Source organism: Scardinius erythrophthalmus (genome assembly GCF_964197995.2).
Source record: "Scardinius erythrophthalmus genome assembly, chromosome: 7".
In the NCBI taxonomy this organism is placed as follows: Eukaryota; Metazoa; Chordata; class Actinopteri; order Cypriniformes; family Leuciscidae; genus Scardinius; species Scardinius erythrophthalmus.
This window is the reverse complement of record NC_138227.1, coordinates 19,284,959-19,302,509: the sequence shown is the minus strand read 5'-3', so window position 1 is coordinate 19,302,509 and position 17,551 is coordinate 19,284,959. Positions and strand designations below refer to the sequence as shown.

General features: G+C 35.8%; 1 protein-coding gene across 3 annotated transcripts; it reads left to right on the top strand.

Annotated features, from left to right (window-relative positions):
* Positions 1 to 925: 925 nt before the first annotated feature.
* hif1al (hypoxia inducible factor 1 subunit alpha, like) lies at positions 926 to 17,342 on the top strand. Of its 3 annotated transcripts, none has more exons than XM_081371205.1 (15): positions 926 to 1,062; positions 7,998 to 8,188; positions 8,693 to 8,841; positions 9,606 to 9,690; positions 9,838 to 9,950; positions 10,892 to 11,079; positions 12,583 to 12,689; positions 12,860 to 13,007; positions 14,151 to 14,392; positions 14,506 to 14,645; positions 14,725 to 14,820; positions 14,916 to 15,046; positions 16,654 to 16,765; positions 16,889 to 17,006; positions 17,120 to 17,342. In XM_081371205.1, the coding sequence occupies exons 1-15, from the start codon at positions 1,040 to 1,042 to the stop codon at positions 17,197 to 17,199; spliced, it is 1,923 nt and encodes a 640-aa protein (XP_081227331.1). In that variant the 5' UTR covers positions 926 to 1,039; the 3' UTR covers positions 17,200 to 17,342. The 3 variants fall into 3 exon arrangements, with proteins under 3 accessions (XP_081227331.1, XP_081227330.1, XP_081227332.1); XM_081371204.1 differs by having other exon boundaries at positions 8,690 to 8,841; XM_081371206.1 differs by lacking the exon at positions 926 to 1,062 and adding an exon at positions 7,630 to 7,817 and having other exon boundaries at positions 8,690 to 8,841.
* Positions 17,343 to 17,551: the final 209 nt, after the last annotated feature.

Genomic DNA, 17,551 nt, shown 5'->3' with positions numbered 1-17,551 from the left:
TTCATTTCTTTTAAAAGAGAAATAAAAAAATGATACCTCATACTTCTGAACGGTAGTATTGTTGTATTGTTTCAGTAGATTTCTATTTTAAATAAATGCTGTTCTTTTTTTACTTTTTATTCATCAAAGAATCCTGAAAAAGTATCACAGTTTATAAAAGAAATATTAAGCAGCACAACTGTTTCCAACATTGATAATAAATCAGCATATTAGAATGAAATTTGAAGGATCATGTGACAATGAAGATTGGAGTAATGATGCTGATGAAAATTCATCACAGAAATAAATAATATTTTAAAGTATATTAAAATAGGAAAAAACATTTTAAATTGTAATACTATTTCACAAAATATTATCAAATAAATGTAGGCTTGATGAGTGTAAGAGACTACTTTAAAAAACATTTAAAATAGTAATGTTTCCAAACATTTGACCGGTACTATATATTCAGTATATAGTATTATTCTATAATATATGATAGATCTGGATTTATGAAGATAGTAAAGTATCATTGTCTATTATTGTCCACAAATGTCAAAAATACTTCTGCAGTAAAAATGAGTTAAAACTCCCCCGGTTTCAAAGACAAGCCTAGTCCCAGACTAAAATGCGTGTTTGAGCTGTTTTAATCGAAAGCAATTTCAGTGACACAGACATATCTTAAAATATGTCAGTGCCATTGTTTTGTCTCAAGATGCATATAAATAGTATTTTTTCTAAGGCACTTTTTATAAAAGCTACTTAAATGTCCTAATTAAAGGCTTAATCCTGGTTTAATCTATGCCCGGTCTGTGAAACCAGGCCTATTTTACCAATGTTTATATCAGACCCATTCGACGATCATTTTGTTCGTTATGATTGCGCGTGCCCGCCGTGACTTTTATTTTGACACGCAGCTCTTTTTCAAAGATTAGTAGTCGAGCCTCTTCAGAAGAACAGAGATAAACAACAAGCAGCAGACGAGACGACGTCTGCCGTCCGTTCAAGCTTTACAGATACAAAACTCAAAACTCGGATTTGCAGGGATTTCATTTGAGAGATGGTGAACTCTGCGATGAAAGGGTAAGGCGTTTATCTTCCAAAAGCCTTCATAGAAGGTATGGCGTGTGGATTTAATAATAAGGGATAAAAGGGGAAATGGGTTCCTCCAGTCGATGGGTGCATGCATGGCCTCATCAGCGCGTGCAGTCGGTCATTGGTATTTATTGGCACTGGTGTTAGTTCATAGAAATAGATCCGTTTTATAATTTTCATATCTATCTTGATGTGAGCTTTTGAGTGGGTTTTGCGCTTGATTTGGTTTGTTTTTATCATATTTGTAAAGACAATAGGCTATCGATTTTATTGTATACAGATACCAAATATACCATTTATAATAATAAACTAGAGGCATTTAACTCTTAAATTTATATTTTTTTGTTCCAGCAGTGTTTTAGTAATGTCTTCAGACAATAAAAACAGGACCTTAGTGGTCTTTAGGACCACATGGTCAATAAAACTGCTTGAAGTGAAGGCAATGTTCATGGGGTTTGTTTACTCAGTCATAAGAATGATAAAGTAATTTAAAGGTCCCATATTGTCAAGAATGAAATTTCCTGGCTTTTATAATATATATATATATATATATATATATATATATATATATATATATATATATATATATATATATGTATATATGTATATATATATATATATAAAATATATTGAGATGGTTTTTGGTAACTTTACTTATACCACAAATATATATTCTTAAGGACATTAAAACCTAAAATAAAACTTTAATGGCGCTACACCTTTGTTCTAGGATACTACAATCATGCAATCCATATCATCATAAGCTGTTTGTTTATAATGGTTGATGTTTCATTAAGAAATCTGGCCAACACTTTAACATTTAGTGGGCTGAATGAGCTCTTTTAGTGGTGTAAGGATACATAAAGGGTGACTTCAGGTAAATTGTGTCAATTATTTGACTGTCAAAGCCAAATTGCATGAATTTACCTTATATATAAGGTTAGTGAAATAATGCTTAGAAATCCATCAAAAATAAATGTATCTGATGGGCTTAAAATGGAAGTTTTGTCTGTGCCAAAACATCAACTTCTGTTGTTCCTCTTTTATGCAAAAGACTAAGTTCCTTAGTAAAAGTATTTGATATTGTAGCTTAATATATTTGATTAAAACTAACATAACTAACTTTAATCTTTCATTAGCTGAGCATAATGTCTTCTCTAAACAATTTTAATTAGGCTAATAGGATATGTGTTTAATGATGTGTTATGTAGCCTACTTGAATCAAAAATACATTTATTGTTTTGTACAATTTACTTATTGTGTTCAGATGTTAATTGCAGATGTAATTACATTCAGGCATTGTATCTATTTAAATGTTAGTACATAGTAGTAACACTTAATGTAGAGTAAGTTATGAAGCTACATAATATTTCAAAAAGGTATGATCAAAATGTTCTTTAAAAAGGAGTACACAGCAAGACTTCCCAAACTCATTTCTGGCAACAACCTACATATCTGAAGGAAATGATGCAAACACTTTCAGAATGAAGTAAATAGTCATGAGTACATTTTGTTCTCTGTTGTCTTACAGCCTGTGTTCAACCTCACTCTTGGCATAGCTCCCATAGTCTCCCCCTCCCATCACCGCTCAAACGAACTTAGCTGAACCTCTCGCTCAGTCAGCACAGGGAACTGCAGTTGGAACGAGTCCAAAGAGTTTTACAGAAGCAATCTTATTAGAAAAAAAACATCCGATGGCTCTTGTCTGACAAACTGACTTGAACCACAGCGTTGACAAGTGACAATAAATATCTGCTGCAAATTTACTGCATATCCACTAAGAGTTTGCAAAGAGAACACTGTGTTCCTGAAGCAACCAATGTGAGAAAACAGACTCTCAAGAACATTTCTCATATGGAAACATTGATATTGTTGCTTTGCAAGGTTTTTTATTTTATTTTAAATAAACTTTTACATAAATGCTGTTATGGTAAACTTCCTATTCATCAAAGAATCTTTTTTTTTTTTTATTATGGTTTCCTCAGAAATATTAGGCAGCACAACTGTTTTCAACATTGATAATCGTACCAAATCAGCATATTAGAATGATTTCTAAAGGATTATGTCACAGTGAAGACTGTTGTAAATCACAGAAATAAATTACGTTATTAATAATATTTGAATAGAAATGTTATTTTTAATTGTAATAATATTACACAGTATTGGCCTACTATTTTACCATACGTTTTGATAAAATGAATGTAGTCTTGGTGAACATAAGAAACTTTAATAACATTAAAAATCTTACAGACCTCAAACTTTTGAACGTTACTGTACAAAGTTATGTTCTTCTAGATTTCTGTTTACAATTAAGTAAATCTACTGCATTAAGTTTACAAAGAAAAAAACATTTTCTCTTATGGATGATATGGGCACATTGATTTTGATGCTTTACAAGTATCAGTAAGGTTGACCTGTAGTGTAAGTCAGTGTAGAAATAGTTATAGGGAATGTTGTGTAGTGTAAATGTCACAGGTCATACAGCTTCATATTCATACCCTGATGTTCCACCAGTTTCATATCAATCAGTATAACATCTGATATGAACATTCCTCCCGACTAATGGCAGCCTGTCATGCTGCCATTATCCTGTGAGGTTCAGAGGAGTTCATTTGAACGGGCTGGGATGGGTTGTACTTCCAGTCCCCCTACGCTGATATGTGGTGTTGATATTTTACCAGAATACATAACAACACTCGCTGTAAATCCCTAGCCATCCAAACAGCAGAAGGGATGGGCTTAACTGTTGTAACGTGGCTGAAGGACACAGTGTTCCTGCATTTGTTTATTGGAGCTTTGGCACGAGACTGCGTGCACTTTCATTCAGTTAAATTAATCATTTAGTTTTGAAAGAAATGAATGCTAATCCTTTAAGCAAGGATGCATTAAATTGATCTAAAGTATCAGTGAAGACATTTATAATGTCACGAGAGATTTCTATTTCAAATAAATGCGGTTCTTTTAAACTTTCTATTCATCAAAATAATTTTTTTTAACAGTTTCAACATTGATAATTAATAAGAATTGTCTCTAGCACCAAATCAGCATATTTCACAATATTACTGTTTTTACTGTTTTTGATCAACTAAATGTAGCCTTGGTGAGCATAAAACACTTGTTTAAAAAAGATTAGACATCACATTCTCAACAATAGCCTGTAATGTACAATATGAAGTAGATATTCTTTGAGATTTTCTGAAGATTTGTTTGCACTCAGCATTCAGATAGTCCAGTCGACTTAAAACTGTTCGTTGTTATGATTAGGTTTATCCCGGATGGATTTAAGGACTTTAAATATAATTCGCTCTCTAGATCTTATTACTCACAGATTGGATTAGCAATGTGCAGTACAACCAGTTTGCATTCTCGGAACATGCAACGCCCAAAAGAGTAATGCACAGTTTTCTTTTTTTTTTTTTTTAACTGTCCCACAGAACAAATAATCTCCAGTGTTGTCATGAATGTGATGGGTGAGCTCTTTCTGTGGGTTATTTTTAGAAGGGGTTGATGAAGGTGTTTGGCATGGTCATTCTGTACGAGTTTCTCCCACAGTGACCACCGGCTGAGAGCGGATTCTTGTGGAATCAGATGTGCTCGCCTGGGGCTTGAAATTTGATGCTGGGCCTTGCTTCAGCTTGTCTCAGATATTTAGCTTTTTGTTCTGACCTAAAGACTGATGTTGACTGAGTTACATCTTGATAAGATTTATGTTTTATACAAGGATCATCATAGCAGTTTTCTTTATCACACACAGAACAAAAAGGTGTTTTATTTGACTTTCGGTGTTTTATGTTCAGATTATTGCTGGTTGCAATAAAATCCTGTTTTATTGGTGAAATAAAGACTTGCAAAATGTTTGTTAAAAGCTTGTGTGTGGATGCTTAAAACAACATGCTAGCATTGGCAGTTTTCCATTGCTTGTTCTGATTTACTCTATATTTGAATGTTTTATGTTTTGAGGTTAGAATAATATTTCTGTGAGATGATTATCACCAAATCTGTTCTTCAGTGCTCCTTTTTCATAAACCGCGATCGCTGTGTTTATATGGTTATAGAGCTGCGTGATTCTGGATAAATTGAGAATAACGTTTTTTTTTTTTTTTTTTTTAAATAGAGATCCCAATTCAAAAGGTGATTTACTCTATTTTGATCGCTACTCTAGGCATCAGTGTTTATATCCGAACTAACTATAACTGATATCCCAGTGCTTCTGTGATAATTTGAATTATTGTAACAGAAATAATGATACGGTGTGTGTGTTTGAAAATAAGGTTTGGGAAACTGTTCCATAATACCTATAAATGATAATTGCTGCTCTCTTAAAGATAGATGTAGCCGAATTGTTGACATTTAGGAATAAGATTGTGTGGGTCTTTGAATTGAGATTGCAATAATATTTTTTTTAATTTGGTTGGTTTTATGCCCCGTTGTTTTATTAGTTATATGGTTGCAAATAGTCGTTTTGATCCTGGATGGTGATGCATGACGGTTTATGTTTATCCTGACTAGGGTTGCAAATAGGGATCCCAGATATATCGGCCACCATATCGGTATCCGCCGATATATGTTCATTTTTAATGTTATCGTTATCGCCCCGATTAGAACATTTACCCGATATATTAAAAGCCGATTTCCTTCAGTTGAGACACTTTAGATCCTCACTGGTTGCCATGATGGTTTTAAATATGATTTAAATCACTTCAAAAAGGAAAATACAGTTAAGTGCAACATGTGCACCGCAAGTGTCATATAGGCTACATAAAATGATGATAACATTATAATTGTGTGCTTGGGACATGGCTTTTGATGGTGAGACTTGTTTTGGTAATCAGGCTCTCAAAAATGTAATAAAAAAATTAGATTTAGATTTATCAGCCAATATATCTGTTATCGGCTCTTAAATATAAAGAATTATCGGTTATCGGTATCGACCAAAATTTTCATATCGGTGCATCCCTAGTTGCAAAGGGGCTGTACATTTCTGGAAACTTTTCAGAAACTTAAGCTTCAAGGAATAAACTGGGGAATTTTGGAATATTAAAAAAAAAAAGTCAAATGTCCTGTGATTCCAAAGGGACCAGGGACCTCATTTATAAAATGTTATGTAGAAACCATCCTACATTTGATCTTACGATCATTTCTCCAATGTGCGTACATGTGATTCAGAGAACAAACGTACGCACACAAAAAATCGTTGTTCTTCCAAATGTGAAATGTATAGGCTAAATTGCAAATTATCTTGAAATTGTGCGCATCTGAATATATAACAGAGCACCAGTCAACGTTTAAATCCTTTACTTGAGAATGGCGAGCAGAAAGAATTGCTTACATTTCCAAATACCTGCCATACTCCGACTCTCTGCCTTAAGGAAAAGTGCGTACGTCTGCTTAGACCCTCTGACCCTGACGTGGCACTAAGCACTTTTCCCACATCAAAGACTTTTTTTTATAAATACGAACGTTTCAATAGATTTTAGCATACACACACACTCTATGTTCAAATCTATGTATATGCACATTGTATAAATGATGCCCCAGGATTTTAGAAATGATCTGTGCATGTGATCGAGGAATGCACAGTGCATGCAGGGGGTGTGGCCGCATTAGCCCTGCTGTATGTTGTGTGCATGTGATTGGGAAATGTGTAGCATAGAAATTCAACTGAATTTGCATTGTGTTAACCAAGAATATGCGGCAATATGTTTTTTGTTTTTTTTTTCAACTACATTTAAGTTCCAGGTTATTGGTTCACCTGCAATTTTGCAAAGTTCCAGTTTATTCCCGTTAATTCCCTTATATTCCTATGGAAAGTTTCCTACTTTGACAATTCCTGGAATTTTGCAACCCTAATCCCAACTGAGTGAGTCATTATACAGACTTATTCCTGTGTGTTGATGTATTTTAGTACTCTGCACGTCTTTCGAGTATGATTTGGGAGAGGAATGTTTTTCTTTACCAAAGTGCACAGAGTCTGACTTGACTGACCACAGACTACGTGCCAAATGAAACCGTGTGGCTGAAGCCCAGATTGGGCAGACATGCTGTGCACATTTCTGTCCTGTTTACTGCACCATGAAATACAATAGCGCAATAAATCAATGCCGGTAGGCTTGCTAATTATGTTCTGGCAGCAGAAAGGTTAATCCAGCGCTGTAACCTATATATAAAGGAACACAGTGCTGGACTATGCCCCCCCAAAAAAGTCATTATCATGGAAGAAATTAACTTAATTCAGCAAGGTTGCATTAAATTGATAGTCATCAAAGAATCCAGATTTTTTTTTAACCCAGTTTTACCTAAACAATTACATAAATTACAATAACACAATAAATCGGTGCAGATAGTTGTGCTTTAATTATGTTCTTTATGTTCATAAAGTCTGCTGAGAGTTTGGCAACTGTCATTTTGTAATGGCAGAGTTCAGTCCTGTTCAGAGCACAAAGGAGGTTACAGACTGAGGGGGGCTGGGAGGGCCTCTGTCAGATAGGAAGCCAGGGGGAGGGCTGTGGGACAGGCTTTAATGTCATAAACGACCTTCTGAACGAGTTCTTCTACTTACTTAAAGCATGTGGAGGAGGGGAACAGACACAGAGAGACACAGGCACAGAGCGAGGGCTTTTCCCCCTTCATTTTAAAAAGTTTATCTGGGACTCTCTTTTGGCAAGACTAGGATATACGGAGCACCAGAACACACCAATTACAGCTGGGACATTTTTATTTTAGGAGGAACCGAGAGCAAAGATGTAAGATGGACGCAATGTTGTTGTTGTTTTTTCGGTTGATGTCCTAATTTTAGATGAAGAAAAACTCTTTATGCAAAGATATGTCATTGCAAAAACGTTATTTTCTAAATTTTGGCAAGGATTGGATATTCTGAATTTGGATGTTAAATAAGTTTGCTTTTCTTGTTTTTCCTTATTTAGGCCCAGTTTGGAGCAGCGAAAGGTGCGTTCTCGTGACGCGGCGCGCTGTAGGAGGAGCCAGGAGACTGAGGTGTTCTACGAGCTGGCACACTCGCTACCCCTTCCACGACGTATCGCCTCCCACCTGGACAAAGCTGCCATCATGAGGGTGGCGCTCAGCTATCTGCGCATGAACCGCTTGATCCAATCCGGTGGGTTCTGCTGAAATCAAGCAGGAAATTGTATGATGAGTTGCAGTGGTCCTCAATTGTTTGCTCAAAACCCCAAAATGGGTCTCGGTTCTGTTTTAGTAGTTTGACAGCAGGGGGAAAACAATGTGAAATGTCAGTATTAAGTGCATCTAAATATAATAATGCTGGGGGTTGTTGATGGTAGAAAAACTTGCTCCAAAACTTGCACAAGCGAAAAGCAACAGTTGTGCTACTTAATTTTTTTGTGAAAACGGTGATGCAATGTTCAGGATTCTTTGAAAATAACATTATTTATTTATAATTGAAATCTTTTGTAACATTATAACTTTTTTTACTGTCACTGTTGATCAATTTAATGCATCCTTGCAGAATAAAAGTGTCAATTACATTATGGGGGGAAAAAACTTTAGTGTATTTAGTTTGTGTTGTAGCATGTTCAAATACTTTTCCTTTGGCAAATATATGCTAGTGCTAATAATATTTGGTTCTTGTCGCATCCAGCAGGGCCGACGGAAAAAAAGACGGAGGAAACGGAGAATCCCACTGATGGCTTTTATCAGCAGGCACTGGCTGGCTTTATTCTGGTGATGACCGAGGAAGGGGACATGATCTTCCTCTCAGAGAGTGTCAGCAAATACATCGGCATAACACAGGTGAGTGTCGTCCCTACATATTGAAGTACTGCATTAAAAACCTCAGTGTGAATTTCACAATGTGGAGCATTCAAACATGTAGTAGAGTAACACATGGCTCAAGAATAGTGTCACTTTGGATTCCTCCCTTGTGGCACAAGGCATAATGTTCAGGTTACGTGTGTGACCAGACCCCTTAGAATAGATCCATTCCTAAGGAAACACATGCAGTCTAGTGTGCTTTTGAGCTCTTGAGGTTTTTGTTTTTATCTAGGTTAGTATTGAGTAATGCAATGATAAAAGAGATTGATTAGTGCTGAAATCCAACAGACATGACACTGAAGGAGTTTATAATGTAATGTTATATTATTATAAGATATAGTAATATTTAATCTCTTAACTATATTTTTAGTTGTCTAAATAATTTTGTTACAGTGAAGGCATTTAAAGAATGATAGTATTAGGTGACTTGATGGAAAGGACATGAAATCTTATACAGATGACCTACATTCACTCTTTGAACTGCAATTATAGAGTTCATCTAAGTTGAAACATGTTAAGGTGATTCATTTCTGGGAGTCAATCAAATGCATATTCCAAGCAATAATTAATGTAAATGGAATAAAATTAAAGTGCAAAAAATTGACATTATTTTGGATAAATTAATCTGCAAAATACATAAATGTAAATGTTTTCTCTTTTTGTTTTAAATCATGTCTCTAGTGTCATGGTACTGGTTTGAAGGCATTTTAATGTCCTGATTATTTTGATGTGGTGTTGTACAGCTGGAGCTGCTTGGACAGAGTGTGTATGAGTTTGTTCATCCCTGTGACCAAGAAGAATTGCGAGAGATCCTCACCACAAGACCAGGTAATAAAAGATTTCTTGCCCAAAGGATATATTTTTGGCTGGATTTTAGCTGCTATGCAGTGACCTACTGTTTATTGAATTATTTTATGAAGTCTTATGTGTTACTGAACATGTTTGGGACTGACCAGGAGAATTTTTCATTCTCAGGTATTTCAAAGAAAAAGACAGAGAAGTCGGTTGAACATAATTTTTTCCTTCGGATGAAGAGCACACTCACCCACACGGGAAGAACAGTTAATATCAAGTCTGCAAACTGGAAGGTACACAAACTGTAAATATTGTTAAAGAAGGGTGTTTTTTTTATCCATGGACACACTTTTTAATGTGTTAAGACAGGAAACTGTAGGAAGAAGGGGTCTGTAAATGACCCAAGCTTCATCCATACTCACAGAATAGCAAATGTACAATGTGTGTCCATGTGCACCAGTTTTGTTTTTATATCAATTTTGATGGCGTGACATGGTTTAATCAATATTGGACTTCCTTTTGCTATTTTCATACGCAGCACCTGTTAGCTTATCTTTAGCGAGTGTAGATTGCTCTGAGTGGTATGCAGGGCTGTATCAGAATTACAGTTTCACATCAGCTTGGCTCTTTGTTGAGGTCCCATGAGTGCATAAAACAGGACACAAATACACAGAAGGCAGAGGTCCAACTACATTCAGTGCCAAGACAGAAGGCACTAGTCCAGCTTGTTTCGCACGTCATGTTACACAATATTGTGTTTTTAATATTTGGCATCTGTGTTTTGTTGAGAAATGAACAAACAGTCTGTGTGAAACTTTGATTGGATTGTAAACTTTTCTGAATTCAGAATATATACACTTTTGTCTAAAAGTTTGGATTCTGTAAGATTTGTTTTGAATGTTTTTGAAAGCAATCCCTTATGCTCACCAAGGCTAAAAATACAGGAATATTGTAAAATAAAATTACTATTTAAAACAGTTTTTTTATATGATATATTTTAAAAGGTAATTTATTCCTGTGATGGCAATTCCTCTGAACCTCAGAGGATAATGGCAGCATGAAAGGCTTTAGTGGCGAGGAATGTTCATGTCAGATGTTATACGGATTGATATGGATTCTTTTTAATATTTTAAATGCCTTGTCACTTTTTATCAATTCTTGCTTTATTAATCCAAAGTGCAGATTGGACTAAGTTTATCATTTCAAATATCATTTTTTTTCATGTCTTCTCCAGGTCCTTCATTGCACAGGACACATGCAGACGTTCAGCGGTGATGACAAGAACTTGTTCCCTGCTGGCAGCTTCCTGACATTGCTGTGCGAGCCCATTCCTCACCCTTCCAGCGTTGAATTCCCACTGGACAGCAGCACTTTCCTCACACGCCATAACATGGACCTGACTTTCACACAGTGTGACGGACGGTAAGATGTTTAGAAATGCAGAAATCTCTTAGATATATGCAGCACACTCTCAAAGGTCATAAAAGTTCAAATATCTCATGACCAAGTGTCGGATGACTCCAGAGGGTCAGCAGAGTTTCTCTGTGTTGGAGTGTGCTCTGTTCACCTCTTTGAAGCAGCCTGTAAGGTGTCCAAATTCACCTTCCTACTCACGGGTTAATCTACTCACACGTACAGTGAGCGACTCTAACATTACTCAGTCAATCTGCAAACCTAATTAGCCTTGTAGCTGATGACGTTTTATTCTCACTGCCTGTTTTTAAAGTGTGTACGTGTGACAGCTGAAGACAGATTTCATTCATGGTGTGAGAAAGCATGTGACTCGAGTTTCCTGTCTTTTTCTCTCAGCTTGCTCTTAGAACACGGTATATTTATAGTCTCACTGTTGGGATCGGACTCTACAACAGTGAATGTGAAATTGTAGTTTTAATTGAATATAATAAGATTAAAAAAGAAAGAATTATCCTCACAAGCTTCACGCAAAAGCAAACATAAAGACACAAACACATACGCAAGAACAATGTAGTCGGATTAACAAACTAATGACTGTTTGAATGATTCATTAAAAGAACCAGCTCATAAAAGACTTACAAGTTGCTTATTCAGAGTGACAAATCCTCACTGAATCAGTCAGCAGAAAACTTACTGAATCAAATTCATTTACTTACAAATTCATTCATTAACTGCTTCCATGTCAAATGGTTCATGATGTTCAAATGTGTAATTACTGATTAGTTGTTCATATTAGATATTATCATTTAGGGTTTTTTTCCATAACCGACAACCGAAGCTTTTTAATATATGAGCCCCTATATTCTGGTTTTAAATTCAGTTTTCTTGGAAAGAGACTTTTCTGTGTATGTGCAAGACTTCATTAGCCATAGCGTGGCTGATGTGTGACACACTTAACAAAGTGCAGTAAACGGTAAAATAATTGCGCTACAAACTAGTTTGCTTATTACTATGTTAATAAATTAAAATAATTTGAAAACAAAAACAGTTTTACAACATCCAGCAGCACAATAAACTGTTTTTGCCCATCTAAATAATAACTGGAGACTGCTGACACCCGAAAGCCTCACACATTTAAGTTTAAAATGGCCGCATCCGCTCTTGTGTTAAAAATAGGTGTAACGATAATAAAAAAATTCATCATTTCCGTGGGTCTAGTCTTTGCATCTGTTTGTTTGAAGTTTTAATCAGATCTCATCTGTTGGAGTTGAATTGGCTAGGTGGGGCTGTCACATAAAACTATGGTCCTAGAACTGTGCTCCTAAAACTGCAGAAATTGCAGGAATATAATATTGCCCATTTTCGTTTCAGTTTTCAGCTAAGTTAAAACTTTAGTTTTGGTTTTGGTAAAAAAAAAAAAAAAAAAAAAATCGTTTTGGTGCATCACTATAATAAATTACATTTTATAAGTTAGGAGACTTAAAATATTGATTGACTGCTCTCTGTTCACAGAGTCACTGAGCTTGTTGGATACCACCCTGAGGATCTGATTGGCCAGTCTGCCTATGAGTTTTTTCACGCCCTTGATTTTGACCATGTGACCAGGAGTTTAAACATCTGTACGTTTTTCATTCTTTTCTGTGATATCTTTTTACAATGCATTCAGTCTCAACTCCACAACCAGTCAACTTAATTTGTTGAAAATTGCGTGACAATATCCACAATAACGTTGTTTATAGAATGAAAAAAATGGCTAAACTCTTCCTGATCTTTTCCTCTGTACTTGCAGTGTTCTCCAAGGGCCAGGTGTGCACCAGCCAATACCGGTTTCTAGCTAAGAATGGAGGATTTGTCTGGACTGAGACTCAAGCCACTGTCCTCTACAACAGCAGGACCTCTCAACCCGAGGCTGTGGTCTGCATCAACTTTATCCTCAGGTAGCTCAGTCTGACTCAGTGTAACATCTGTTTCTTGGGCTCTATTTTTTTGCTAGATCACTGTCTATCATTGCTTGGCCAATGTAAATCAGTGTTATTTTAATATCATTAATTTACTGTTTTTTTTTTATATATATTTTGAATTAGTTGTTTTTATATTTTCTATTTTTAGTTTGAAATAGTCATTTTGTCATTTTTATTCATCTTTTTTTGTCTAAATAGTTTTTATTTTTTTATTTAAGTTTTAGTAATTTTAGTAATTTAACATAAAATAAACAATTATTAGAAATGTTGTTTAACCTGTTAACTGTCACCCCACTTTTTGAGTTTGATCTGAGCTTAAATGATTGTAATTCATGATGCTTTAAAAAGAGACCAACCTTAGGTCTGTTCCAAAGAATCACAAGTGAAAACAGCTTAAAAAAAAAAAAAAGTTAAAGTCTAAATTTACTGTAAAGCAGATGTATTGAACTAAACATTTATTTTATACAAAATAATTTAGATTTTAAGTGTCTTTTTACGTGACTAAAAATGGAAAACGGTTTTATGCGTTTTGGCTGTTCATTTACACGTCAATGGCGTTTTAGGGGCCTGAAAACCTTTGAAAACGGGTTTCAAAGTGCAATTTTTGCACAAAAAAACTGTGACATGATGCACATGTGTATTACGTGTTCAGTCTATTGGCACATAGTTTTTTCTTTACAAAGAGACATCGCCAACTACTGGCCTGGCATGCGTAATACAGTGCATTTAATCGTTTTCGAGGATCGTTTTGACAGCGTTGTCGTTTGTATGTGAATAAAGCAAAAGGAAAACCTTTTCCATTTTTAGTACATCATTGTCGTGTAAACGTACACTAAAATTGCAAAAAAAAAAGAAACATGTCTAAGCAAGCCTGTTAACGCAATCTCTAATTTCAAAAAAGGACGAATAATTTTCACAGGACAAATTTTTAGTGTTTATACTTTTGAATAAAAAGGCAATAAATAAACACAAAAAAGTGACAATTAACAGGCTATGTTATATTAAGTTTAAGTTATTTTTATATTTCATTTTATTTCATGCAGCAAAATATTGTAATGTTTTTATTTTTAGTTAACGATAATAACCCTGATGTGATTCTTGTTTCTCTCTTTCTTGCAGTGGCGTGGAAGAGGCAGATGTTGTGTTCTCATTGGAACAGACCTGTGAGAAGCCAAAGCCCAAAGCTGAGATGCTGAGTGAGCTAGAGGAGGAGGAGGAAGAGAAAGAGGAGGAGGAGGAGGAGGAGGAGGAGGACATGGAGGAGAGCACCCCTGCAGATCTCTTCCTCCAGATGAAGGAGAACCCAGAGGAGTTACTGCAGCTGGCACCTCACTCTGGAGACGCTATCATTTCCCTAACAGGTGCTCGCAATCATCCTACAGAAAAGAAACGTTTGTGATTGGTCCTCTAAAATCAATATGGTTGTGGATTCTTAGAAAAATCATCTAATTCTAATATTGCCTATTATTCACAGAGGGTGTGGAGTTGTCCTTCTGCCGTCCACCTAGTCCCAGCGGTGTCCCAGAATGCCCTCAGGACTTCTGTACGCCTGAACTCCGCCAGCTCCTTTCTCCAATATTCGACGTTCAGCCCTCCAACTCTCCACCTCCCGCAGTAAGTATGAGATTGTATGTTTGTCTCGGTGTCTTTGTTGGTTTGAGTGGTTTATCTGACGTTTAAGGGTCTGTTTTAGAGCCCCGCTGAAGAGCTGCCCATGGAGATGGAAGTGGTACAGAAGTTCTTCACCCTCAAACCTGAAGAGAGCGTAACTCTGAAAGGACAGTCAGAGGTAGTTCTCAAAATGATTTTCAGATGCCTTCTGAGATGTTTTAGACGTGTTTGAGAGAGAAGTCGCGGGTGTTTAATGCTTTCGTTCTCTGACAGGCTATGGATGAGCTTGATTTGGACATGCTAGCTCCATATATCTCCATGGATGATGACTTCCAGTTGACCTTCCTGCCGCAGAGTGAAATGGCTGCATCTCCAGAAATAATAACAAACACTTCAAGGAAACGGTAAGGATGATAAATGAGCTTTCAGATGGTTTGGTTGTTTCAATTATGATAACATGCTTGGGGTCTGATGATATTTTTCAAATGTTTTTGAAAGTTGTCTCTTTTGCTCACAAAGGCTGCATTTATTTGAACAAAATACAGTAAAAACAGTAATACTGTGAAATATTATTACAATTTACAATTCCTGTTTTCTATTGAATATATTTAAAAAAAATTAGGTATTCCTGTGATGCAAAGCTGAATTTTCAGCATCATAATTTCAGTGATAACATTTAGTGTCACATGATCCTTCAGAAATCATTCTAATATGCTGATTTGGTGCTTAAGAAACACTTCTCTTTTTTTTTTAGGATTCTTTGATAAATAGAAAGTTCAAAAGAACAGTATTTATTTTAAAGGCACAATATGTAACTTTTTTGCTTTAAAAATAGCAAAAATCACTATATCTGTTACATATTTTTTTTTGTTGTGTACTTACATTATCCCGACTGTTTCCAACAACTTTCAAACCAGGAGAAATTTGTAATTTAATTCGAGAAACGTCCCGTTTCTTTATTTCCGTTTTGTCGCCGCCAATGCCGTCATATCTGCGTTGTCCCTGGTTTCCGCTCGTGCTGCCATGGCAACCAGAGCTATGAACCAGAGCGTCTGATAGTAACCAAAGCGACTGACGCGGACAACTTTGTAGTTCGCAATGTCTATTTGCACGCTGTTGTTGTTTCGTTCAAACATTATGGACCATGGCAAGCAGACTTTGGATAAAAAAGGAGAACTAAAACAAGAATTAATATCAGCGCGGTGTTTTCGAGATGCCTAGAGCTCCCATAGACAGTATATAACATTAAACGAGAGCTCCACGTCCGAGACTTCGACCGCTCCTACATGTACTTTATTAAACAGGTGAGCACATTTACATAAAACTAATCAATGTTATATAGTTCAGCAATGATAAAATGTTAGAATATGATCTGTATGTTATTCTAATGTTGATCTAGTTTACTGCTAGTCTCATACAGACAAACTAACACATACATTTCAACACATTCAAATGCAGTTTAGTGTGCTAGTGTAATGTTAGACCAAGTGAAACAGCGCTGCGTTACCTCACAAGTTTAATTTGTCTAATAAACTGACCTGTGAGTAGTAATTCTGCGTGTAGTTCGGTAGAATGAAATGTCCATATTCCTTTTATATCCGCGGGACTCGCGTCGCGTGTGGAGCTGATAGCTGTCTCTTAGCAATCCCGACCTGCTTCATATCACAGTCATGATAAAAACATCGATGTATTCAGTCATCCATAAACATTATTAGATCGGTCGGCTTGACGTTGACGACAAGATCCATAATTCTTAGCAAATGTTGCGTCATCAATCTACGCCTTTGTTATTGTAAATAGGTTAGCGACCCCCAGTGGCGAAAAATGCCATACTGTCCGTTTAAATACAAAGCTTTGGTATCATTATAAAGTATTTACTGTCACTTTTGATTAATTAAATGCATATTTTCTGCATAAATTTCTTAAGCAAATCTTACTCACCCCAAACTTTTGAACAGTAGTGTATAAGACCGATATTTAAGGTTCCATTCTATGTCTGTATCCACAATAGATGTTTAAAAGATGACGAGGAAGATGACATTCCTGTTCTGGCTGCCAAATGGGAGAAGAAACAGTTGAGCAGCTCCATAGAGGAACAGTTTCTGCTCAGCCACACATTACTGGTAAAGACAAAGGATTGATCTGTTATTTGTGGGCCTTCACCTTTTAAAATGTATTCACACAACACATTTTCTGGTATAGAAAATGTTTCATTGTGAAATATATATTTTTTTTTTGAATGGCAGAATGGCTTGTCCGACGATGCTTCGGAAGAATTTGAACAGCCACCTCAAAAGCGAAGTCAGCTTTTGACCGACAGGGACCCGTTACTGGGTGGAGTGCAGGCGTTGTGTGATACAGCAGGTATGTGGTGTTATTTTAAAAAGTCAAGTTCATTTGTACAAGTTCACAAGAACTTAAAAAGAACAAGTTCATTTGTAAAAGATATCTCATTAGCAATGTTTTCTCATACACAGCTCTCATAAGAGACACCTTCCTGTCACGCCCACCTGACTTAATGCGACCTGTTGCTGAAACAATGCCGTCACTTACTTGAAGAAAGAACAGTGTGGACGTGTTCTCAGCGAATACAGTGACCGCTAACAGGGAGGGTTATGAATAACCCTCTTCTCGCTCAACATGCATCAACTTAACATGTATTTCAGAGAGTGATGTTTTATGCACGAAAAACAAGAGGATAATTGGTCTAACATTCTATTACATATGTCCATCTCTTTTTTTTTTTTATATATATATATATATATATATATATATATATATATATATATATATATATATATATATATATATATATATATATGAGTATAGTCAACATTTGAAGTGGATCAAAAAAGTTAATCAAAGAACGGGTATTGTTCAAAATTCATTGATAAATTTGATGAAAGGTT

Excerpts from the sequence above, each read along its gene's own strand:
- hif1al (XM_081371204.1), top strand. The coding sequence starts at position 1,040 with ATGGTGAACTCTGCGATGAAAGG. Across the intron at positions 8,842-9,605 it reads AATACATCGGCATAACACAG|CTGGAGCTGCTTGGACAGAG; the intron begins GTGAGTGTCGTC and ends GGTGTTGTACAG. Across the intron at positions 14,821-14,915 it reads CTCTGAAAGGACAGTCAGAG|GCTATGGATGAGCTTGATTT; the intron begins GTAGTTCTCAAA and ends GTTCTCTGACAG.